Raw genomic sequence first — 25,566 nt, forward strand, 5'->3', positions numbered from 1 at the left:
ATATTTATTGCTTATTGGTCTGATGTCTGTATCGCTCAGAACCAGGCAAGAACTTATGTTCATTTGTTGATTCACCAGTGCCTAGAATAGTGCCTGATGCATATTAGGCACTCAGATACTTGCTGAATGAACGAACTGACACTATCATCAGCATCATTATCAATATTATCTTTATTATCTAACTGCCTGGGTCCAGAGGGCTGAAGCAGAGCAACTGCACCCTAAGACAGAACAAAACACAATCTAAAACAGGGTAACCTTGGTGGGAGCAGGAGTTAGAACATGGCCAGCACATGCTGGAAATGTCGATGTGCACTTCACTTGTTAAAGCTAGAAGTGGACGATCATTTCCTACCTCAAGATTTCAGTTTTAATCAAAATGGTAGCATATGGTCACAAGCACATTTTATTCCTTAACAAAGCACTTCTATTAGAAGAGCTTTGTATTATTCTACTTCATCACTAATACCTGAATCCTCCAAAAGGGTATATAATAATTAATAGAAGGGAAAACTGAAAAAAGTAAGGAGAAATTGATTTCCTTAAATCAGTAATTTTAAATCTTCTATCATCATTTTTTGCATATTACATACCAACAGTGTCTTCCTTTTTTATTTTAATCTTAGAGCTATTTCTCTATCATATTCTCTTTTCAAGTACAAAGAGAAAATTTATCCAAATGGTAACTTGAATAACCTGGTCACAAGCCTTAAAAATAAGATAAATTTCAAGGTCTTATCATTCTGTATTGAAGGAACTTATAATATAGAGGATGTCTTCCTTTAGAAGAAGCATGTGTTAGCATTTGTCATTTTTTAAATGAGAACAGAGTTCTAACAATACATTAAAATGTACAGATTTAGAATAAGAACTTGCGTTGCATGTGAAGAGGAAAAAATATAACAAAATAAGGTGATATATGAGAAAATGGGTATGAAGATACATTATATAAATGAATGCAAAGTTAATGAGGCAAAGAATTTAAATACTACAAGGTTATAAGAATTAACATGTCAGTTGATAACTTCAGTATATCTGCTTTTCAGAGTAAAAGTACAAATTTGCATAGAGATAGATATTTGAGCAGAATAAAAATGTGACAAAAAAGGGTCTAAGTTCAGACAAAAACCCCCCAAAACCCATAGAATGATCTTAAATACAACGGTCTTCATTTGCTTTCAGATTACTATCTATTCTATTTTCTTACTACTACAAGTCCTTATTTTTTCTACTTTCATTTAATAAAACAAGATAGTATATAATTCTTTATGACTCTATAACTTCTGAATTTAAGATTAACTTACAGTAAAATTTCCCCCAATATATTATTTTAAAATCTATTAGAAATAGATAAATTTCATGATCAGCTAAAAGCAATATAGTGCTTTAGATACCTGCAACGTTTGAAAAAACCTTCAGTTAAATATGAAGAGAAAACTTAATTTGAATAAAAAGGGAGCGATGCATGCGATTTGAATAAAATGCCTAAATACTGATAATTAGGAACAGAGGAGGAAAAAAACCTGTCATAATTGGTTCCACTCACATATTTATTTTATTTTGAGTACTTACTTCACCAAAATCAAAATGAATGAAAAAAAGGAACCCACCGTATGTGATCAACTTACTTTACAATGATCATACTGGAGTTGTAAGGCTGGGACATCCCCTCCAATAGGCATTTGTTTTCTAAGCTCTTCATCTTTCATATTCAGCCATTTGATCAGTTCTTCTAAAGACGTCAGCAACCTGTTCCACTTCTCAGCACTGGCCTCCAAATGAGCCCTGTGAAAAGATAATGCTGACCACATTTAGACATTTGAAACGGATCCAAAAAACTATGTACCTTCCTTTAGCCTAATAATCATGTACAACCAACTAATGCTCACGTCTAAGAAGGAGGCTGAAACTTTGTAAAAAGAATATATACTTCCTGTAAGAAACAGTTATTTCGAATAAGCTAGAATATTAAGGATATGTTGGTAATATCTGGCAAAAGTTAAAACATACACCTCCACACCACAAAGGCATCAATATGAGGCTCTCAAGAAGAATGTCCATGATATAATGCAAAATTATTTAAGCAAGTTTCAGTAGTTTATGTATAGTATATATGCACATTCAAATGTAACTTTTTTCTCATTTCATCTATATATACAAAGAGACGGATAGAGAAGAAATCATACGCATATAAAATTTTTAGAAAGATACACACCAGATGCAGTTACTACTGAGAACACCATAAACGCTTAATTTTCATATATTTTTGTACTAATTGAGTATATGCAACAGGCTCGTATGATTTTTCCTTCCAAAAAAGCTAATTTGAGGGGGGAAAATTACTAATGTCTTGATTTCTCTTGTATTCAAATAAATTACTGAAAGCAGAACATCACCAACATTTATCTCAAAAAGTTGAAAAACAATAAAGGATTACTTGGACAGAACACTATTTGGCTTATGGCTGACTGATGTCCAGTGACAAATGTTATGAATAGAAAACAACTGAGCAGAAATCACTGCAGTACTTTATACTCGGATTCAAAGATGAGGTCTTTGTTTCAATAATAATTTCTGTTTTTAGCACAGAAAAGTACCTTCAGGTTCTTAAATTATGAACTTCATAATTAGGGAACTATGTTTAGGAAAAATATTTTTTATGTGATGAAGCCTTCAATAAGAATAAAGCCTTTGAAAACAGAAAAGTAAATAAGAGACAAATTTGCTAGTTGCTCCTGCTAGATCCTTGGAGAAAGCCCAAAGCCATGGAGAAAGCCCTGCCTCAAGCCCACACCACATGAGTTGGATTTAAGAAGATAAGTAAGTCAAAAACAACTCGAGAGACTCAAGGAATCAGTGTTTCCTCAATCTTGCATCACCCCAGTGGACAGACCATAAATGTGGACTTACATGCTAAACTGCATGAAATGGAATTGTCTTGACTATCCATAATCTTTCAGAATGAAAGGGGCAAGGCTGATGGAGACAGACATAAGCCTTGTTACACAACAGCTTCCAAAGACTAAAGATTTATGATAGCAAAAGATGACTCATTTGGGGCAACCCCAGGTACAAGAAATCTCTGTTGACCATGTTTCACATCCTCTCATACCACAACGTTCACCTTAACATTGGCTTATGATCCCCACTTCCACAAAATTGCTCCTTTACTGAGTGATATGAAACAAATCAACCAAGCACAGCGACTACTGCCCCTCAGACCTATCAGTAATTTCCTTTTTCGACATCTGACCTACTTGAATCTTTGTCTCAAAGCTAATAGCTCTGCTATAGTTCATTCAAACAAATATTTCCCCACTGATCACATTAGGTGGTATTCCCAGCAGTGGATATTCAACAATATCATAAGTCTTGTTTAAAAGTTCATAATGTTTCCCAGAAGAACAACTATGTATCTCTGATCTTTAGTTCATCTCTAATTCCTAAAACAATGACCATAGTCTATCAGCCAATATTCCTGGCTAAAAGAAAAAAATGGGAGTTCTGCATATCAATAAAATACACCATGTGGGCTTCCCTAGTGGCGCAGTGGTTGAGAGTCCGCCTGCCGATGCAGGAGTTATGGGTTCGTGCCCTGGTTCGGGAAGATCCCACATGCCGTGGAGCGGCTAGGCCCGTGAGCCATGGCTGCTGAGCCTAAGCGTCCGGAGCCTCTGCTCCGCAACGGGAGAGGCCACAACAGTGAGAGGCCCGCGTACCGCAAATAAAAAAAGTTAGGAGTACAGGGGCTTCCCTGGTGGCGCAGTGGTTGAGAGTCCGCCTGCTGATGCAGGGGACACGGGTTCGTGCCCCGGTCCGGGAAGATCACACATGCCGCGGAGCGGCTGGGCCCGTGAGCCATGGCCGCTGAGCCTGCGCGTCCAGAGCCTGTGCTCCGCAACAGAAGAGGCCACAACAGTGAGAGGCCCGCGTACCACAAGAAAAGAAAAGAAAAAGAAAAAGGAGTACAGAAAAAAGTTTGAGGTATCATAATTATAATTTGAAATTCTATTTTATTCTCTTGTACTTACAGTCTTTTCTGTTCATTCTACAGGTGCTATGATTAACCTCACATTACAAATGCTTTAATGAGATCCTGATTCTGTTTGAGGGCCAGCTTTTCTGTGTTCATACTGATTAATTTTAGGCCAAATATGTCCCTGATAAACAATACTTTTACTTGGCAAAGAACAGAACTAAATAATTTCAAGTATATTAACTGAAAATTCTCTCTTCCAGTTACAAAGCATTTTGTCCTCAGTATAGTTGACTGAGTTGGTGCAATTTCTTTCCAGTATTTTTAAATCCAAAAAATAAATACTGGGCTTCCCAGGTGGCGCAGTGGTTAAGAATCCACCTGCCAATGCAGGGGACATGGGTTCGACCCCTGGTCTGGGAAGATCCCGCATGCCGTGCAGCAACTAAGCCTGTGCACCACAACTACTGAGCCTGCGGTCTAGAGCCCGCGAGCACAACTACTGAGCCCGTGCGCCACAACTACTGAAGCCTGCACCCCTAGAGCCTGTGCTCTGCAACAAGAGAAGCCACCACAATGAAAAGCCTGCACACCGCAATGAAGAGTAGACCCCACTCGCCGCAACTAGAGAAAAGTACACGCGCAGCAACAAAGACCCAACGCAGCCAATAAATAAATAAATAAATAAAATATTTAAAAATAATGAATATTGATAAATAAATAACAGCTAGAAATCAGAAGTCTTTAGTCAATCAAGAAGTGCTTGAGTGTCTTTGTGTGCAAAACACTTATGCACACACCCTGACCTCTTATTTCAGATTATTTGATCCTGCATCTTCAATGTCTATAGTTTAACTCTTTAATCAATAACCAAACCAGACATTACATTCCTATGACATCTATTTACACACTCATTGTATTGAAGAACATGATAATGTCTTTTCCAATGCAGTTTACTTTTTGACTCCACAGAAATAATGAAATTGATCATTGAAATCTATGGCATTCAGCATTGAAGAACTATTTATAAAGATGAAGGCAATACTCTTTTCAGCGAGATACTAAAGGGACTTCGAAATAAAAAAGATAACATTGGTCTATGTGCTTCTCTATATCTTTCTTTTTCCATAGTAAAAAGCAAACTGATGTGACAGAATCTCTGGGAAAATCTGTTCTGGTTATTCTCTGATAGATTATAAATATGTGTTTGGTGGATTACTACCATATGCCCAAATAAAAGCATGCTTCTGTAGTAGCCTTCAGTGTCCTAGTTTCAATTTAATTCTTTCATCTTTCAAGATGAAAGCCTTTTCTTGGGCACTGGGTTGAATGCTTTGCAAAAAGAAACCTTACATTTGTGTTTGGTATAGTTGTACTTTTTCAGTTTTACTTGAAACATTCTGAGGCTTATATTTCCCCAAGATTACAGTTAAGCAGTCATCAATCATGCTTTCAGAATCTTCACTTAAAACGTTTCTTTATCTAACACATATCTGTGGGCACTCACATTTTGGATAAGAGACTTTATTATCCTCTCATCTGCTTCAGTTCATTCTTTGGGTACCTGACATGTGCAAAGCAATAGATACTTTCATTGCATGTATTAGCAACTCAGGGTGATGTCTACTTCAGAAAATGCTTCACACAAGTTAATTCTTTTTAGATTGAGTCATCTATTTTACAACTCTCTAAACATTTTTAAATGACCAGTTATTTTTAAAACTATAATATGAAAACTTTTTGAACATAAACATCCATAAAAATGGCACCTCATCATTTAAATATTGTAGAAAAGCAACTACGGAGAAAACTATGTATTAATATTAATATCTATTTTAAATCACCAAAAGCCTCTACCTTTCATGTTTCTTCAAAGAAGTTTTTATCCCTTCTCCCAAAGTACAGATACAAAAAAAGAGAGCAAATAGTGTGAATGAGTAAGAGGAACACTTATTAAAATAAAATACAGTTTTTCAATAAAGTCAAACATCGATGGAGCACCCACTCTGATATCAGGCATTACACTGGTTCAGAAATAGAAGGTTCTAGGGTCAAGTTAGGGGGAAGACAAGTAAACCAAATATACTCTGAGATAGGAAACCTCACAACAACTCTCTGAGGCAACCACAGCTCAGAGAAGGAAGAACTTGCTCAGGAAGCCATGGTGAGAATCTGGAATCCACACTAAATTCTAATCTCTTTCCACTATGTTGCTCTCATCATGGACAGCACTTAAGAGGGCAGATAGAAACTGCCAGGTATATTTGTAGACAAGTAAAGATACATTTGAAAAGTGGTATGTCTGCCGAAGAATTTGATGACTCAAATTAAGAGGAGTAAAGATATACTATCCCCTATTGTGTAAGGAAGAAATGCACAGAATTAAATACCCATGTTGGCATTCTTACTACAAAGAAACTTTTATTTTTATGGTAATACCCATAGGTTACAAATTGAGTTATAGTGAAAGAAAATACCTTCATTAGTGCAAGAATAACCAGTAACATTAAAAGGGGATTATTTCTGCTCCCAGAAAAGGAATTAAGACTGACTAGGAGAAAAAAGTAGAGTCCTCAGAATTCAGTCTGTTCTGAAAAGAACACCAAAGCTGTGCTTCCAATATTGTAGCCACCAGCAATATGTGCCTATTTCAATTTAAAGCTTCAGTTAACTAAAATAAGTAAAATAGGAAATTCAGTTCACCAGTTGCACTAGCCACATTTCAACTGCTCAACATGCCACATATGGCTAGTGGTTACTGTACCGAACAGTGCAGATACGGAACATTTCCATCATTGTAGAAAGTTCTACTGAAAAGCACTGAGCCAGAGGAAAACAAGAAGGAAAGCTGCAGAATTTTCCTCTATGAGATCTGAGAAAAAAAATTTTAGAAGTTTTACAATATGGTTAGCAAAATCAACTACCTAAAGTTAAAAGTGGTGTCAATGACATTGTAAAAGTGTGATAACGTTAGATGTAATGATGATGTTAAAGGTTAATCTCCTCTAAGGGCCTCTAAAAAGGTGCTCTGAATCTTCAAGAGGCTCATAAAAGAAAGGGAAGATAGAATTTTATCTTTGAACCCTGTTTTCATTAGATTTGAGAATTTCACTGGCCTTTGAAACCGTAAGTTAATAAGGATCCATATTAAACATTAACATATTAAACATTAAGCTGATAAGTGGATATTTAATTAACATAATCCTAAATTATACAAATTTAACATATAAGTTTAAGCCATGGCCTTCACATTACTGAATTTATTAGTAATTTCCAATTCACATTTTTCCAGGGAGTAAAAAACATTGTTAAAAGTTCCTAAGAACCTATCTTCTAGCTCAGGTTTCAAATCACTATCTTTGCGTATATCGATCTAAGTGGAATACAGACTTGTATGTATTGTTTTTTGATTGCAAAAGAATAGCTGGTAAATTAGATTTCTGTATTTTAAAAGTGTGATCAAAGTTATCCAAAAAGGGACTTCCCTGGTGGTCCAGCAGTAAAGAATCGGCCTTCCAATGCAGGGGACAGAGGTTCGATCCCTGGTCAGGGAACTGGGATCCCACATGCCGCGGGGCAACTAAGCCCGTGCGCCACAGCTACTGAGCTCACGCACCTTAACGAGACAGCCTGTGTGCTCTGGAACCCTTGCGCCACAACTACAGAGCCTGCACGCCACAACTAGAGAGAAGCCCACGTGCCACAGCGAAAGATCCCACAAGCCTCAACGAAAATCCTGCGTGCTGCAACTAAGACCCAACACACACCAAAATATAGATAAATAAAAAATAAAAAAGTTAACCGAAAAGACTGGAAAATAGTACTTAAGATATTAACCCAAGGCTCTGAGTCACATGTAATTCCGTAGTTCCAATGATCATGCCGTGGTCAATGGAGGTAACATCAAGCATTTCACGTAGACACAGTGAATGTTCAGTAAATATTAGCTGTTATTATGATCTTTGACAGATAGATAGTCTCTTTTCTAAAAATGATGATAAATTGCAGCAAATATTCCCGGCCATGACAATACTGATTTTAGCACAATGAAAGCACAATTTGAAATACAGAATGCACAGAAGGGACATCTATCTGATGGCCTTATTCTCAGAAAAGAATGAAGCAAGGCTGCATGCAGAAAAGGAGATTTTGAGAGGTTTTGGGAGCCAATGAGGAATCGAAATCTTTAAAAATTAGGGATAGTGGTGATTATGATAGAAAATCATTCAGAATTGCAATAGCAATTCTAAGTAGAAACTGTCAAGTCTCAGTTGAAGAAATGTTATCATTTTTCACTTTCCAGTGCAACACTAGGAAGCCCAGAATTTAGATCAGGGGATAGGGAGGGTATGATTATCAGAGCATCAGCAATTGGAAAAGCAGACAGGAATTTCAAGGGGGAGAGGAATTTCAAGGTCCTGACATTACTGAAATGGTTTATAATGAAATCCAAGCTGGGTAGATGGGGTTGATGAAGTCTGAAAAGTGGAAGGGTTTAAGCAACTAAAGATAAGGAGAAAGGTGTGTAGGTTCGGGAAGATGAAGGAAAAATAAAAAGAAAGCTAGGAATTCCTCAGTTGAAAATATTAGAGCATGTGCATTTTTAAACAATCTAGTTAGAATATTGTAGACAAATTATATATACAGAATAAAACTGCAAAGTTAGGGGATAGTATATAGGTGGTCCTGGTACATATGAAGCTAATGAAAGAAGGTCCTCTTCATAAAATCCATAACTTTAATGTGAAGGAGAGTTGTTTTACTGATGATGTTCTAAACAATCCTGATTTGCTAAAACAGAGGGCTCTTCTTCAACTAACATGGCAAAATCAATGGCACTCAGATGTGCATGGCCAGGTGGGATGTAAAAAAATAAAATGTGTGCTCTGAAAACAATTTGCCCCTGGTCTCCTGAGATTGCTCATCCCAGAGATGCCAAGATAACATGGGATGTCAACTAAGTCCTAGGCCTGGGCAGATCTATGGGGCTTAGAAACAAAATAGGGATAAAAGCATTTAGAGATAAAGTAAGAAGAAACTGAGAAGTCAAAATATACAGAGTTATCAGTAGAAATGTCGACACCAAGGATGATAAGTGAGGAAAAGATGCAGAGTAAAAAGGAAGTCAGAAGCTCAAATCAATGAGTAAAGTAGAAGAGTGTCCTATACATCAGGAGGAAGCAGGAATAAGATGATGAGAGGGTAAAATAATAGATGTATCCACTTCTAACGACAAGCTGTTGAGAGATGGAGAAGCAATGCTTAAGAAATAGCAGTGAGGCTGCCAACTTTCCCTGTGCGCAGGGCTGCTGTTCAGCCACTGTCTGCTGGCGCCATACTGGGAGTTTATGGCTAGCATTCTACTTGGTGTCCATAGTAGTTGTTAAATATTCAGAATGTTCCTGTTGACTGCCAGGTGAGGAAAATGGGAAAACTGAACTCTATTAAAGAGTGTTTCAAGTAAAGCAGGCAATTAAGGGGACAGTCAACTTTCAATTATAAAGAAGAGTGATGGGAGAGAGTTTAAACAAATATTAAAGACATAGGAGAATTTTTTCACAATAGAAGCCAGTGCAAGTGTAGACTATACTTTAAAGGAATGAGAGGAAAGAACAGAGGAACAGGAATTCATAGTGCACTCAGCAAGCAACATTTTCAGTAAGGACTGAAGGAGGCAGCTGGCTGTGGGGGAAGTTACTTCACGTTTTTGTTAATGAGAACACCTCCACACCCCAGCTCCTTGGGAAGGGGTTTTCTCACTAAGTACATTCCTGGCCTCTTCTCCACCCTTTCACTCTCTCTGTCCCTGTAGAGGTAGAGTGAGGAATCTGATTTGTAGATTTGGGGAATAACTTGATCTACTTACCTCAGCTCACTCTTGCCTTCTGAGAACAAGTCTGCAGAGACTGAGTTCTTTTCTACTCTTCCATGCAGGGTTTCCCACATGGGAGGCCACATTGTCCAGTGACTGCTGGGAATTCTGCCTACTTCTGGAGTCCGGTTAAGAGCCCCATTTAGCTCTTACTCTAAGCACCTCCTCCAGCCTAGCCTCTGTCAGTAATTAACATGACACTGTTGTTCTCACTTGTCCTTACTTTTGTTTCCTATTTCTTCTGAATCCAGCCAAGAAAGAGGGATGCTACTTGTTGGGGACCTTCTCAGAAATTCCCAATATTAGTGACTAAGAAACAAGACGGGGCAGGGAGAATTTCTATGTCTTCTGAACTAATTAGTTCCAAACATAATGGTAATCAATGAGAGTAATAATAATAGTTAACAATTATTTAGTGCTTACCATGTGCCACTGTTTTAGGTACTTTATAAAGGCTAATTAAATCAACTATTCATGATGACTCTATGAGGAAGTTACTCCTATTATCCCTGTTTTGCACAGGAGGAAATACATATTGGCCAAGTAACCTCCCCGCAGTGTCACAGCTGCCAAGGAACAAAACTAGTGTTTAAACTTACTAGGCAGTCTAGCTCCAGAGTATTAAATGCATCCTGTACCACTTCTCTCTGAGGTGTGCTTACTATATGAGGGTCCACTACTAAGAATAATAAACCATTTTATCATTTTTTTAATTGCGATATGATTGACATATAACATTAGTGTCGGGTGTACAACATAGTAATTCAATATTTTTATTGATTACACTCCATACAGTTATTATAAAATATTGACTATATTCCCTGTTCTGTACATTGCATCCTTGAAACTTATTTGTTTTATACCTTAATTCCCTTCACCTATGTTGCCCCTCCCCCACTCCCCTCTGGTAACCGCTAGTTTGTTCTCTGTATCTGTGAGTCTGTTTCTGTTTTGTTATATTTGCTTAATTGTTTAATTTTCTAGATTCCACATGTAAGTGAAAACATACAGTATTTGTCTTTGTCTTACTTATTTCAGTAAGTATAATACCCTCCAGGTCCATCCATGCTGTCACAAATGGTAAAATGTCATTCTTTTTTTTATGGCTAATATTCCATTTTTTATATATATATATATATGTATATATATGTATATACACACACATATATATACACATATATATGCATATATATAAATATTCCATTGTATGTGTGTGTATGTATATATATATATATATATATATAAAAATCTTCTTTATGCATTCAACTGTTGATGAACAGTTGCAGACTGTTTCCATGTCATGGCTATTGTAAATAATGGTGCTATGAACACTGGGGTGCATATATCTTTTCAAAGCAGCGTTTTCATTTTCTTTGTCTCAATACCCAAAGTGACTGTAATCAAAATAGTATGGTGCTGGCACAGAAACAGAAGCATAGATGAATGGAACAGGATAGACAGCCCAGAGATAAGCCCATGCACATATGGTCAATTAAATCTACAACAAAAGAGGGAAGACTACACAATGGGGAAAAGACAGTCTCTTCAATAAGTAGTGTTGGGAAAACTGGACAGCTACAAGTGAAAAAATGAAACTAGACCATTTTCTCACACCGTATACAAAAATAAACTCAAAATGGATTAAAGACTTAAATGTAAGACCTGAAAACATAAAACTCCTAGAAGAAAACATCTATGCAGTACACTCTTTGTTGGTCTTAGCAATATATATATATATATATATATATATATATATATATATATATATATATATATATATTGCATTTGTCTCCTTAGGCAAAGGCAACAAAAGCAAAAATAAAGGAATGGGATCTAATCAAACTAAAAAATTTTTGCACAGAGAAGGAAACCATCAACAAAATGGAAAGGTAATCTACTGAATGGGAAAAGATATTTGCCTATGATATGTCCCATAAGGGGTTAATACCCCAAATATATAAAGAACTCACACAACTCAATACAAAAACAAACAATCTGATTTAAAAATAGGCAGAGAACCTGATAGGCATTTTTTGAAAGAAGACATACAGATGTCCAACAGACACATGAAAATATGCTCAACATAGAGGAAAATCATCAGGAAAATGCAAATCAAATCCACAATGAGACATCACCTCACAACTTTCAGAATAGCTATGGTCAAAAAGACAAGAAATAACAAGTGTTGGTGAGGACATGGAGAAAAGGGAACCCTTGTGCACTGTTGGTGGGAATGTAAAACGGTGCAGCGACTATGGAAAACAGTTTAACGGTACCTCAAAAAATTAAAAATAGAACTATCATACGATCCAGCAATTCCACTCTTGGGTATTTCTCTGAAAGGGTCTCTTCACAGCTCTCCTTGTCTTTAGAACTTTTCTCATCTAATAATGCACTCTCCATAATTGTGTGGGAGGGATATTTCCAAAGCTTAAGTCTAATCATGCCACCTAAAACTTTTCAAATTCCATTACCAGTGGAATGGAGCATGGTACACACAGGTGTTCCATGATTTGTGTCTTACCTCCCTCCTCACCTTTTTCTCTAGTCACAGTCTTTCCCCTCTACATCATCAGCAAATTCTATTCTCAGTCAGACTGAACTTCTTAACTGCTCCATGAACACACAGTGTTATTTCTGGCCTCCTGCTTAGATATCTTTCTCCAATCCTCATCCAGTCCATCTGGGGAAAACTATACACCTTTCAAGGCTCAGCTTAGTTATCATCTCTTTCATGAAGCCTTTGATGATCATCTGAAGTGAAAGTTACCACTTCCTCCTTTGGACCCATCTTAGCCTGAAGAGAACTGTGAACCCCCTAGGGGTAGGGGCCATATCTTATTTATGATTCACAATGCCTTAAACCTAGAAGTAAGTTCTTATTAAATGCTTGAATCTCCAGAAATGAGTAATGAGGCTAAAAATTATTTTAATTTGTTATCACATTACTAACACATTTTACTGGAATGTATGATTTGTCTTGATCCAGAAGCCCATTGGCAAAAGCTTATTCCCCCATCTTCTAAAAATAACATTATTTATTAGATAATATTCCAACTATAGCTTATGAGTTCTTTCTTTCCAGGTTAGAAAAAAAAAAATGTGACTTGACAGGCTTAGGCAATAAAGGCCAGGAAAGGTCAAAGATTTTTTTTGTCTTCATTAAATTCTCCTTCCTGAAGAACTCATCCTCCAGACTCTCAAAATTCCAGCACCATGTACACAGTCTTCACCAGGGCCAGGCCTGTGGCTTTTAGCTTGTTACACTAGTTGGGTTTGTTAGAACCTCAGTGAATGTTTTCTACTATGTTAACACTTTAAATCTTTTTATCTATTTATATTTATGGGGAACAGAAAGGTGAAACCCAATGGGGTCTGGCCAATTGAAAATTCAATTTTAAGCAATCACAAGTATATTCTCTCACTATACAATACTCCCTAATTTTCCTCTCTAACTAAAAAAGAGTAGTTGCTTGATAATGTCCAACAGGATCTTTACACAGAGGTTTCCATAGTCATGCTACATTACCCCCTTCTTTACGTGTAAAAAGAAGTGCAAATATCCCTTTATGAGCCCCAGAAGAATAAAAGCCTTTCAGGATTTCTCTTCAGAAGGAAAATTTTTTTAACATTCATTCACAGTAAATAATCCGCAAAAGATTTCTGCTCTCCATGAAGTAGTCTATAAAATGCAGAAACCAGTTGAAGCAGATCCACTGAACCCCTTTATGTAAGATAAAATAAACTAGATGCTACATTAGACAGAAATTACATAGACTAAGGAACTATCAGATTACCCCATTCAATCTTCACAGCAATCATGTGGGTTAAATATTTATATTTTGATTTTGTAAATGAGAAAACCAAGGCTCAGAGAGACTAAGTGACTTGCCCAAGTCAAATTCAAGTCAAATTCAAGACCATTTGGTTTAAGGCTGTACATTTTTCAATACATCATACTGTTTCTGAACTTTAAGATTTAAGAAACTGACCTAGGTGCAAGATCCAAGTCTTTCTACCAACATTCATGTTCTTAGTCAGTTTCCACTAAACTCATATCCATTACGTATTATCCACCATCTAGTAAACATAATTCTAAAATGTTCTTAACTCCCACTAATAATATTAATAGCTGTCACAGTAGGTCTTTTTTCAATGTCCTTTCTTAGTCAAATTCTGGTCCTCAAATTCATCCTTATTTACTTTTTACTTTCTCCAAATGGAGACATGAGTCATCAGTTATCCATTTTAGTGTCCATAAGTGATATCTAATTTCTAAAAGTACATCTTCAAATTGGACATACAAATTGCTTGACGAAGCAAAACATGTTCATTGCCAAGAGTCAGAAAGATCTAGATTCAAATCCTTGTGTGGTACTTGTTAGCTCAATATCTTGTCAAGTTCTTTATATTCATTAAGCCTCTGTCACCTCATGTAAGAAAGGATTTTACTATTCACCTCACTAGGATTTTTTGAATACTAAATAAAGAAATGTTTGTAGAGATCCTAACACAATACTTGGTTAAGGTAAACACTCAACAACTAGCAGGTATTGGTAAAATCATTAGTATTATTAGGTTTAAAATATGATATGCAAATTTGTGACTAGTCAGGAACAGTTGACAGAGGGCACTGCACATAAATGGAGCTAAAACTGTAACTTTAAAAAAAAGTATCTTTGCATTTAAATCTTAAACTATTTCTGAAGAAGTAGCATGCTGGTAAGGCTTCCTGTTCTCTTCCTGATATACAAAAATCATGAAAATCCTCCTCCCCCATTATTTTTATTTTGATACTGACAATGCTGACCTGATACTGGCAGATTTTGCTTTTAAGTCGTTCCATCTTTGGTTCATATCATCCAGTCGATGCTGAAGCATAGTAGCCTCTTCAGAATTTCCCAAAGCTTTTACCATCTTCTGCCTGTTTCCATCAAGGCTTTTAAATATGTCACTGTGGGCATCAATTTCTGCCTGGATGTCCTGAACAGAAAAAGGCAAAGAGATAACGCAAATATTAGGTATTAGTGTCAACATTACTTGGGATTGCTATACAAACTTTGCTTTTTTCATATTCCACAAATGAGTTTTTTAAAAGCAAAATAGTTAATTTTAGCTTAAATGATAACAAATTTAAGTGTTTTCACAATTTCTACATTGAAAATAATAGTTTTTAAATCTTTAATAAGACACTGATTTCCCCCATTCTTAAAAACAGAATGTATCAATATTATAATCTAAATTTCATGTATCAGCTAGTTAGATGTTCAATGAGAAATTTTTGAAATTTTGTACGACTGTGGCTGCCAGATCACTCAACTTTGCTTAATACCCAAATAAATCCTTTCTCCCCTTTCCACATAGGCAAAACTTCCCTCAAAATATGAAGTTTTACAGAGGTCACTAAGATATTACATAATTAAACTTTCTTTTTACATTTAGACAAACTTACTAATAGTTCGGCCTTTTAATCTAATAAAATTTATTTCTAAAATTTAAAAAAGCATTCTCATAAAAATGTTTATCCTCATTAACAAATAAAAAATAATGACAAAATAATATTTCTCCTGTTGAAAAGGAAAATATTTTGTTCACTTCTATAAAGTAAATTTGAGGGCTTCCCTGGCGGCACAGTGGTTGAGAGTCCGCCTGTCGATGCAGGGCACATGGGTTTGTGTCCGCTCTAGGAAGATCCCACATGGCGCGGAGCAGCTGGGCCTGTGAGCCATGGCTGCTGAGTCTGCGCGTCTGGAGCCTGTGCTCCGCAACGGGAGAGGTCACAACAGTGAGAGGCCCGTGTACCGCAAAAAAAAAAAAAAAAAAAAAAAAGTAAATTTGAGTGTAGTTTAAGTAAAATAAGAATTATTATAAATTAATAATAAAAATTGGTTCAGACTCTGAGGAAGCATTTTGGCAATTTGTATCAAAAGCCTTAAAACTGTTGAAATTACCTATCCCACGAAGATTTATGTATAAACACATTTATCACATTGATTGTTTTTAAAATAAAAAAGTAAAAACTTTCGTAATATACATTAATGTTAGCTTATTATTAGGTTTTAAAATGGAGGATAAAAAACTATATATTGTGATGTTAATTTAATTTTTAAAGTAGGTGTTTAAATTAGCCTATGTATTTGTAAATCATTGCACACACATACATTAGAAGACTATAAGAAATAAATCAAAATAGTGCGATCTCCGTATAAGAGGATTAAAGGTGATTTTAGTTTTCTTCTTTACACTTCTCTGAGTTTCCAAGTTTCTATAAAAAACAGGGTCTCTTTTTGTAATTAAACAAATACAACAAATTTAAACTTTAAAATACAGAGGGTCTTATCAATTGTTTAGTTCTCTCCTGTTATAAGGTTGTTAACACAATTTTCTATATTAATTTGGCAATCACCTTTTCTTCATGAATAAATGGGATGTGTAGCTAACTCTAGTGTGACAGCCACTATCATCCAACAACTGAGTATGAACTTACAAACAGAAAAGCAGACACCAGAAGGGGCCATGAAGGTGTCGGGTGAGTCTCCATGGCATTAATTGGTAAGGAATATTAAGGCAACATATTGCAGAAATAAAAATTATATTTCTGGTAATGAATCAGAATTAGTAAAAGAAGAGCAAACCCAAACAGTATAATTTTGTTACACTTCTCATCTTCAATTTTCCTTTATAATCATCATTCTTCTTTAGTTTCTCCAACTCTAAATGGGCAGGGTAAAAATTTAAACAGAAATTCTTCGAATACTCAGAATGCTATTATTAATTTAGAACTTACTCCTGATAAGCAATCCATGTATTCCATTAAGAACCAAGGCTTAGTGGCCAGCGTTGAAGTGACTGTTCTTCAAGTATCTACAGACCTACACAAACCACGACACATGGAAAAGCCTTGTACAACTCACTACTCCAACCAGCATGGTAAAAAGGTATCACACGAGGTTATGGGGCAGAACTGCTGTATTATAATTTCTGGGAAGATTTGTGACATCTAAGATGACATTAATAGGGTCATATTTGAGAGATGGGAGAGGTGAACACAAAGTCTGATGGACGGCTTCTGCAAAATTTATGCTCTAAATTTGCAAGCCCATTGGTCTCTGGGTTATCTAACAACAAAGCCAAATCAGGTCTCCCTGCAAAGTGTAATCTGAGTACACCCAGAATTAGGGTTAACCACTGAACAAAAACTCAACATTGTTGACTCTTCTGCACTTTACTAGCACCTCCATCTCAGAGAGTACACAGCAGACACTGATGGGGAAGCAGGGAAACACAGCCAGATACCAATTCAAGGTTCTCAGGCTGGGCAACAGTAGGCATATAAATGGCAATCTGGTTATAAATTGAACTTGCGAGGTTTCAAATAGAAATTCTCAGTAAAAAAGAAAAAGAAAAGGAAACTTTTGCTGAAAGATTCTTTGATGACATCTCCTGAACAACACAGTCCTATTCTTTAGAATAGAACTGTTTTATTTTTGTGTCCTGAGATGCATTTTAAGACCTCCAAAGACATATATCAAAAGCCCCGTTTTAAACTTTGGCTGTAAAGATGTATGATAGCCATCTTTCTCAAAAAGCTCAGTGACAGAGTAAATAAGCAAGGCCTCCCTTTGCTCTGTATTGTCAAGGAGAATTTGGCCTCTAATTTCCTGTGCAGGTTCCTAAACATCATTACCAGTGGACCACACCTAAAATCACAAGGCAACTTCAAACCACAACTTCCTGTAGCAGCCTGACGTATTTGCTTCTTTTCATATTCAAGAGACATAGAAAGACAGAAGCACATCAAGATTCATAAATAGTTTCCTCAGTTTCACAGGAGCATTCCACAGCATGAAGAAATTTGGATACCAAAAGCACGAAGCACATTTGCCTCTTCACTTCAGATCAGGTGATGCCTGTTCCAATCCGGCCACAATGACAGATGGAGTAAAACAGAACTGCATCACTGGCCCAGTCAATGATCGTAAGTACTTCCATAACATTTTGGTTAAGAGCACCACCAGAATCATATATTCATGTTGCAACATAAGTTTCAATATGTGGAAAACCCTTCCACACAGGAGCCTCATCAAAAATTAGGAAGAAAATCAACAACCAGAAAACGATCAAAGAAAAGGAAATCAGCATACGTTGTTCTTTTAATTTAACATTTGGTGGCATATTTATTTGGCCAAATATATCAAGAGCTCCTAAAGACAGAAAATCATCTTAATATTTCTTCTGTATCCTTCAGAGTCTCTGTTACACAGAGTAAGTCTAATGAAAAATAGATGTATATGGATAGACAGATACATAGATGGATGCAAAATTGCATAAATGAGTGTATGAATAAGTTCATCTTGACAGACTGGCATATTAGCCACTGTAATGCCAAGAGAAATCAGACAAATAATTAGAAGGAAATGTAGTAATCATTTTGTTTAATCTCTTCGTTCAAAAAATTTAACAGGGAGAAATTATTATTTAGAAGCCTGCACTGCAAAGCCTTGCCTAAGCTCTTTGCTGGAAATTTAGAATTACCCGCAGTTAATGAATCATGCTCCTTCATAGATCCCTGTGGAACGACGCACTGGTTTTAAAATCAAGATGCCAGCATGGAAGTCTGTCAGATCCTGACCCTGATGTAACATCAAATGCTAAAATAAATTAAAGTTCTATGAAAGAAGGTTAACTCCCATTGCCCAGCTGGGAGACTTGCCCTACTAATGCTTACCTCTGTCACCTGGAAGACTTTCTGACCATTAAATAAACATTAAAGCACAAAACGGTTATTGATAATTAGTTATGGGAATGTAATCCATCTAGAAGCACAAAGAAATGCTCTTCCAACCATTTAACATAAGGCAGTCATGTGCAAAGAGGGATCCCAGCAAAGTATTCAAGCAGCTAAACTAACATTTGAAAACAGAAGAAATACTTTAAGAATTCACTCGAAAGCCTTGCAGTGTACTTTCAAACAATGTAAGCATAATGTAGAAGGTTAAGAAAAGCTAGGGGTTAGAATAAAGAGACTACGTATTTTTCTCTAAGTAAAATACCATCAAAAGCCTAAGATGCACACTTTCAGAAGAACCTTGCAGAAGACAGCTACAAAAGCTCACAGAGGTTCACTGATCAACAATTAGTCTTTTTTTATACAACACCCACTACCCAGGTCAAAATAAACTGCAAATAAAGCAAATAAAGCAAATAAAGCAAATAAAGCAAAACATTTATTCATTTACTTATTTAATAATTGATATTTTAATACCAGTTTTGCCCTAACTGGACATTTCTTCAATGATACAACCCATAGAGATATTATATGCAAATGCTTTATAATGTAAATCACATACATTTTATTTCTTTATAATGTTCTATAATCAAGTAGTGGCTGCAGCTGTGTAAGCAAAAATAATTCCTTAGGGCTTCCCTGGTGGCGCAGTGGCTGAGAGTCCGCCTGCCGATGCAGGGGACACGGGTTCGTGCCCCGGTCCGGGAAGATCCCACATGCCGCAGAGCGGCTGGGCCCGTGAGCCATGGCCGCTGAGCCTGCACATCCGGAGCCTGTGCTCCGCAGCGGGAGAGGCCACAACAGTGAGAGGCCCGCGAACCACCCCCCCAAAAAAAATTTCCTTAGATTATTATAAACAGAACTGTTTGAACTCTCCTATAAGAAACAGAGATTTAGAATAGTACCACTAAGAAGTCTTCAACAACTAAGTTGGTATTAGAATAGATTCATCCTCTTTGGGCCTTGCTGACATCGTTTTGGTTTATTTTTGCACGGCATATTTACCTAACCCTACATGGCCACAGAAGTGTTTTCTCTGAAGGAATCCTGACCCCTTTTCTGAAGGTGAAGAAGTGAGGTTAGCAACAACTTCCCAACTATATCCCAAGGCTCAGGCTAAATCAACAAAGTTAACCATTAGGGGAAAAGAAATCCACTGTTCCTTTCAAAAGTGAAACCGGAATTCAGAGACAGTTTAGGATTGATTGTCAAGAGCTCAGTAGGATCACTGCCTGAGTTTCAGGTTTAGAAAATGAGGGATCATACCTTTTAAAAAATAGTTAGGTATCACCTAAAAAAAATACAACCTAATAATATCCTCAAAGGTCATTACGTGCTATGTAAATATGCTTTGAGACAGTTTGTGAGACTTCTGGGACAGTGAGTGATTGCAATTAACTAATCAATTATTACAATTAACTTGCTGATGTCAACAAATTATTCAATTAATTATTTATAAATTATATTTTCTTTCAACAACTAATCTCATAAATTTTAACCACTCTATTAATAATTATGGAATCACATTTTGACAGATAAAAGAGTGGTATCACCTGGTCGACAGCAGCATTTAAAAAGTAAGAAATCGGACTTCCCTGGTGGTGCAGTGGTTAAGAATCCTCCTGCCAATGCAGGGAACACGGGTTCGAGCCCTGGTCCGGGAAGATCCCACATGCTCCAGAGTAACTAAGCCCGTGCGCCACAACTACTGATTCTGCGCTCTAGAGCCCACGAGCCACAACTACTGAGCCCGCATGCCACAACTACTGAAGCTCACGTGCCTAGAGCCCGTGCTCTGCAACAAGAGAAGCCACTGCAATGAGAAGCCCGCGCACCGCAACGAAGAGTAGCTTCCGCTCGCTGCAACTAGAGAGAGCCCGTGCGCAGCAACCAAGACTCAACGCAACCAAAAAAAAAAACCAAAAACCAAAAAAAAGTAAGAAATCAATGCCAGTAATGTTCTTTTCCCATTATCTGTGATTATAAATATATGTTAGACAACAGAGTAGAAAAAAAGTTAAATTACTAAGTGGAACAAATTTACAATTAACTGCACTTTCAAGATAATTTGAACAAGCCAACTTGAAATGATAAAAAATAAAGAAACAAAGTACATTTTCAATTCCAACATAGCAAACACTGCTATTAAGAAAAATATTTTTCACAACAAAGTAAAATGTTCAAAATCCTTGACTCTATACCAGTTGTTAATAAAACATACTAACATCCTAGTGAGTTAAAATACAGTGGCTTTCCTTCTGAGGTGCACTTTATATAAGCAGGTTTGATCTGCACATGAACATGAGTTTAAGAACAGTTATTAACAAATATTTTCAAGTCATCAAACTATTGCCCCACCCTAATTCCTAAAATCAGATTGTATAAATGAAACTGAACAAGTTTGAAAACCCAGTCAAAGGTTTTTGTATTTTAAATGTTTTAAACAACAGTTCTGGGGCACCCAACTCTTCAACTTCTGACCTGTGAAAAAGCAGTTCCTATTGCCCAGAAAGCTCTCATTTTCTTCCCCAACGCACATCTCCCACATGTAAGCCCACAATCTCAGTTCCTTCCTTAATTTTAAAGTCATCTTAAGTCCCAGTTTAAATATCATTTCTCCAGGAGAAACTTCACTGCACTCAGGTTAGATTATGTCTACCTGTCGCTCTTACAGCTACCTCCTTTTGCTCAGTCACAGGCTTACAGAATACAGACTTGTTTAAGGTCTGTATCCTCCTACTAGGCTGTAAACTCAAAGAGTGGAGGTCTACCCTATTATCCACGCCATCCTTGAATTCAGCCCAGTGTCTGGTACATACTGTGTACTTCATAAATATTTACTAAATATTAAAGCAAGAGTAGACCTTGAAATTGGAAGTTGACTGTGTCTTTCCAGGATAAAATTTTTAAAAATTAGATATTGCAAATTGAGCAGCAAAATATAGCTTCAAATTATAATTTTAAATATTGGTCATCCTAAAGGATGTCAATATCATAAAGGAAATTTAGCATTGAGTGGTTTCTCTCTGTGTTGTCACTATGGGAAGCATCTTTCCCAAAGGATTCACCAAGAGAGTGGTGCTACTCAGACTCCGTCTTTCTCTCTCTCTCTGTCTCTCTGTCTCTCTGTCTCTCTCTCTCACACACACACACACACACACACACACACCCTTAGAGAACTACCATTACCATTAATCATCTAGTAGCAGAACTGCATAAATTAATAAAAGGCAACAGTCACTCAAAATGTCACTAAGCTAAAATTGTCCATTATTCTATCCTCCGTGACTACTAAATAAATGGAACAGACAGTACACGGTGCAGATGGCCAAGTATACCAATATATTAACAGCCACTGAGTCCATCAGATACTTCCACTATGAAGTACTTTCAAGGAGAAAATCAATTCATTAAAATCAAGGTGGCATTAAAACCAACTCATAGGCTGCATTTCAGAAAGGCATTTTGGTGGCAGCTTTCTGTGTCAAGTCAACTGTGAGTCTGAAGACCGCTCTCCCCTCATCACCTGGTCGGGTAACTAGGATCTGCTTGCTGCCTGGCACCTTTTGCCGTAAGGTCATCCTCTCTTGGCGAGAAGTTCCTGTTTCAATCTCCTCTTTAAGACCACTCTGGGGAACATGTGGTTCCCTTCAATCAGGGCTTCCTGATCCTTGGTGAGCTGTCACCTTGAGGAAACAGTAGAGAATGTTTCCGGCCCCCTGGATCCCCAGGAACTCTGAGTCCCAGGTGCAATTTGCCCATCCTGCTAATGCTGGAAAACCACAACTCTAGCATCACACATGTTGGGACTAGATAACCAGATTACAGACCCCAACGATATGCCAAACATCCCTGTACGAACAGATACCCAAATATAAGTCACAAACCACTAGATTTCTTTAAAATTCAAAAACTATCAACTAGATATCCCCTTTCAATTTATCTCACAAACAAACTTCTGTCTTGAAGTTATGCTGAAGGTCTGCTGTCATCTGGAAATTTCAGTTATCTGACCAGTCTTCAACTTTTCAGATTAACATTATTGGAAGACCCACGACTATCCCAACCTTGTACGCTAGTTTTCTTAAAGCCTGAAATGGTTTCAGTAATCCAGCAAAACACCTTTTGCTCTGGGAACTTAAACATCAGCTTGAACTATTATAATTACTGATAAGAAAAGTGTTAAATCACCAAGTGTTAAATCACCGTGTGATCTGCTCTAGAAGCAGATCACTAATATTGAGGAAAAGATAAGACTAAGGAAACTGAAGATAAAGGGACTATGGGAAGACCGTTAGCTTCCAAATGTATCATGTGGCTTTTGCATCGGAGCAGTAAGCCTTGGTCATTCCCTAGAACCGGCATTTTTGCTTTCAGAGTTGGGGGAAGGTAGTTGTATTTGAGGTGTGAGGTAGTGGTACCTTTCCATAATACAGTTTTCCTGGCAATGAATCATATATTTAGCATAGGCTAAATATATGAGACAGCTTTTGTGAAAATACACAAAGGATTTTTTTTTAAATTGAGTTGGAGAAAAATACATTCATGTATGACAACTTCCTACAAATGAAATATGGCAAGGAGATTAACTTTCACATTGATTTTTATAAAGGCGTCTAACACAAAAATAAACATGTATGGAGAACTTCAGACTGTGAATGGCAGCAAGATTGTTTCTCTGAATTTGCCCTTTGTCTCAAAAAAAAAAAAATCCCAAATCAAGCTTTTGACAGGACTAGGCCTGTAGGCTTCTTTTACTGTCAATTTAACTACTAAAAGAAAAAATAAGAAATATGCTGATACTAAGGTTTAGGAAATAAAGGAGGAAACTAATATGACCAGAACTGGTAACTTCGTCAAGAAAATAGCCAAAAAGCTGAGGCAGGTTACTAACCTCTGGTATCTGACCTAGGCTTTCAAGACTAATAGCAGCAATTACAATACAAAAGGCCAGATATTGACCACAATTACGGCCTCTCAGGGGGTCTAAGTAATGAATTATTCATGTAACGTATGCCCTATATACCTTTTTAGGAAGAAACAGACAAATCTATACAAACCAAGCTAACAGACCGGTCATAAAGTTTGTCACCTGCTGTTACCAGCTGCCATAAAGAAAGTTTCTCTAACCTCCTCCACCCCTTCTAAACGGTGAGCAAGTTGACCAGGAACCACCCTTTACCCTCAGGAATGTAGGTGCTTAATAACATATTAAAGGGAGAGGTCAAAGTGAACCCTGTGTTACAGTCCTTACTATGACAGTTGGGGTGCGGGGAGAGAACCGGGTAGCAGGGAGCATTCAACCAGGAGAAGCGAATTCTTCTTTCTCCACCCTCTTCCCACTGCACTGTTTCTACCATCAGGAGGCAAGCAATCACTGCAATTGTTTTGGAAAAGCTTTCAAACTTTTCAAGTGACACGGTTTACGCCTTTTTCCCCGGGGCAATTGTGGTTTTGTAAGAAAAAGCGCATTATTCTGTAAATGACTCAGTACAGTCTTGCTTATATTTATACTTGCAATGAACCACAGGGTATTCGTGGTGACAGCCACAGAGTACATCTTTAACAATAATGATAAGTAACTGATTTATGCACAGAGAGTACTTCATCCCTTTCCTTTTCTTTAAAGATGGGAAGTTGAAAGAATATAGGTGTTTGGCATCCAAAGGCTATGGAAGGCAGAAGCCCATGAGCAGCACATGGAGGTTTTGTTTTGTTTAACTGTAAATGTAAGGTAGCCTTTGGCGGGCTAGACTCAGTCCTGGAGTGTGCCAAGAACTTTCCCATGGAAAAAAGAACTAAATGCAAAAATAATGATCCAAGCATTAAAACTCCACAGTGCACACAAGCACTCTACATCTAAGACAGACAGAACCAGAAAGAAAGAGGAGAAGTCTGAGGTCAGATGTGCCATTGTCACTATGAGGCATCCTCTGCTGACTCTCAGAACTGAATCTTCAGAAAGGAGGCTGGGAGAGTCAGTGCTCGGCCACTGCAGGGAGATAAACCTGAGGGGTATGGAAAACAGAACCCAGGCCTGATGAAGTCAGACTTTGGCATGAAAACCCAGTGTTGTTGCTGGTTGTTTTTATGTTTTTTGTTTTTTTCCAAAATAACTTTCAATTAAATTACCAGCCGACTTGAGTACAAAGGATCTCTTCTGATGTGAAATTCTAAAACTGACAGGCATCATGAGAAGCCCTCCTGACCAAAGGAAAGATTGCTAACTTGATCTTTAGTTGAAACAAAATTTTTTTAAGAGGATATCAAATCAAATGCCTTAGAAGTTATATTAAATAATCAGAATCAATAGACTATCCGCCATCTAAATGCATAGTAAAAAAAAAAAAAGACAAGAAAAGGAAGAAAGAAAAAAGTACATTGATGAAGTCTGCTTTCTGCATACCTTTTCAAATTTTGTCAGCAATTCCCGTAAGCTGAAGTTCAGACCAATCATCGTCCAGTAGCCCTTGAAGCCTACATCTTTCCGGCAAACTTCCTTCAGACAACAGCGTTTAACTTCTAAAAACCGTATCTTTTCTGGCTATACTTTAAAATCCTTTGTAAAATCCTTTACAAGCCTTGCCCTTGAGCTATGGTCCATGAGCAGCAGCAGCTTGTGCTGGGACATTTTAGCCACCCCACCGTGGGTCCAGGATTTCATGGACTTCAGAGTTCGCAAGGAATAGACCTGCTTGTATGTTCTCTGGTAGCCGCGTTCCACGAGGCTGGCATGGTCTCCTTTTTCTCTGGAAAGCCCAGGATTCCCCTCTGTTCACCTCACTAATGACCTGCAGCCCACAACTGTTCTCTCCTGGGCCCCAAGCTTAGAGTTTGTTCTCAATTACACAAAGCAAAAAAGAAGCTATATCCTGGAAACTTGCATGAGAGAAGGCAAAAAAAAAAAAAAAAGAAGAAAAAAAAAGAGCC

At 37.2% G+C, this 25,566-nt stretch overlaps 1 protein-coding gene across 1 annotated transcript in view; it reads right to left on the reverse strand.

Annotated features, from left to right (window-relative positions):
- Positions 1-25,566, reverse strand: part of UTRN (utrophin) — a 499,864-nt gene that overhangs the window by 141,185 nt on the left and 333,113 nt on the right. The window contains exons 53-54 of the mRNA XM_060168281.1: positions 14,659-14,831; positions 1,629-1,785 (exon numbers count right to left, since the gene is read on the reverse strand). Of these exons, the coding sequence (XP_060024264.1) occupies positions 1,629-1,785; positions 14,659-14,831 (330 nt within the window). The remainder of the gene's footprint in view (positions 1-1,628; positions 1,786-14,658; positions 14,832-25,566) is intronic.

Source organism: Lagenorhynchus albirostris, chromosome 12, assembly GCF_949774975.1.
Source record: "Lagenorhynchus albirostris chromosome 12, mLagAlb1.1, whole genome shotgun sequence".
Classification (NCBI taxonomy): domain Eukaryota; kingdom Metazoa; phylum Chordata; class Mammalia; order Artiodactyla; family Delphinidae; genus Lagenorhynchus; species Lagenorhynchus albirostris.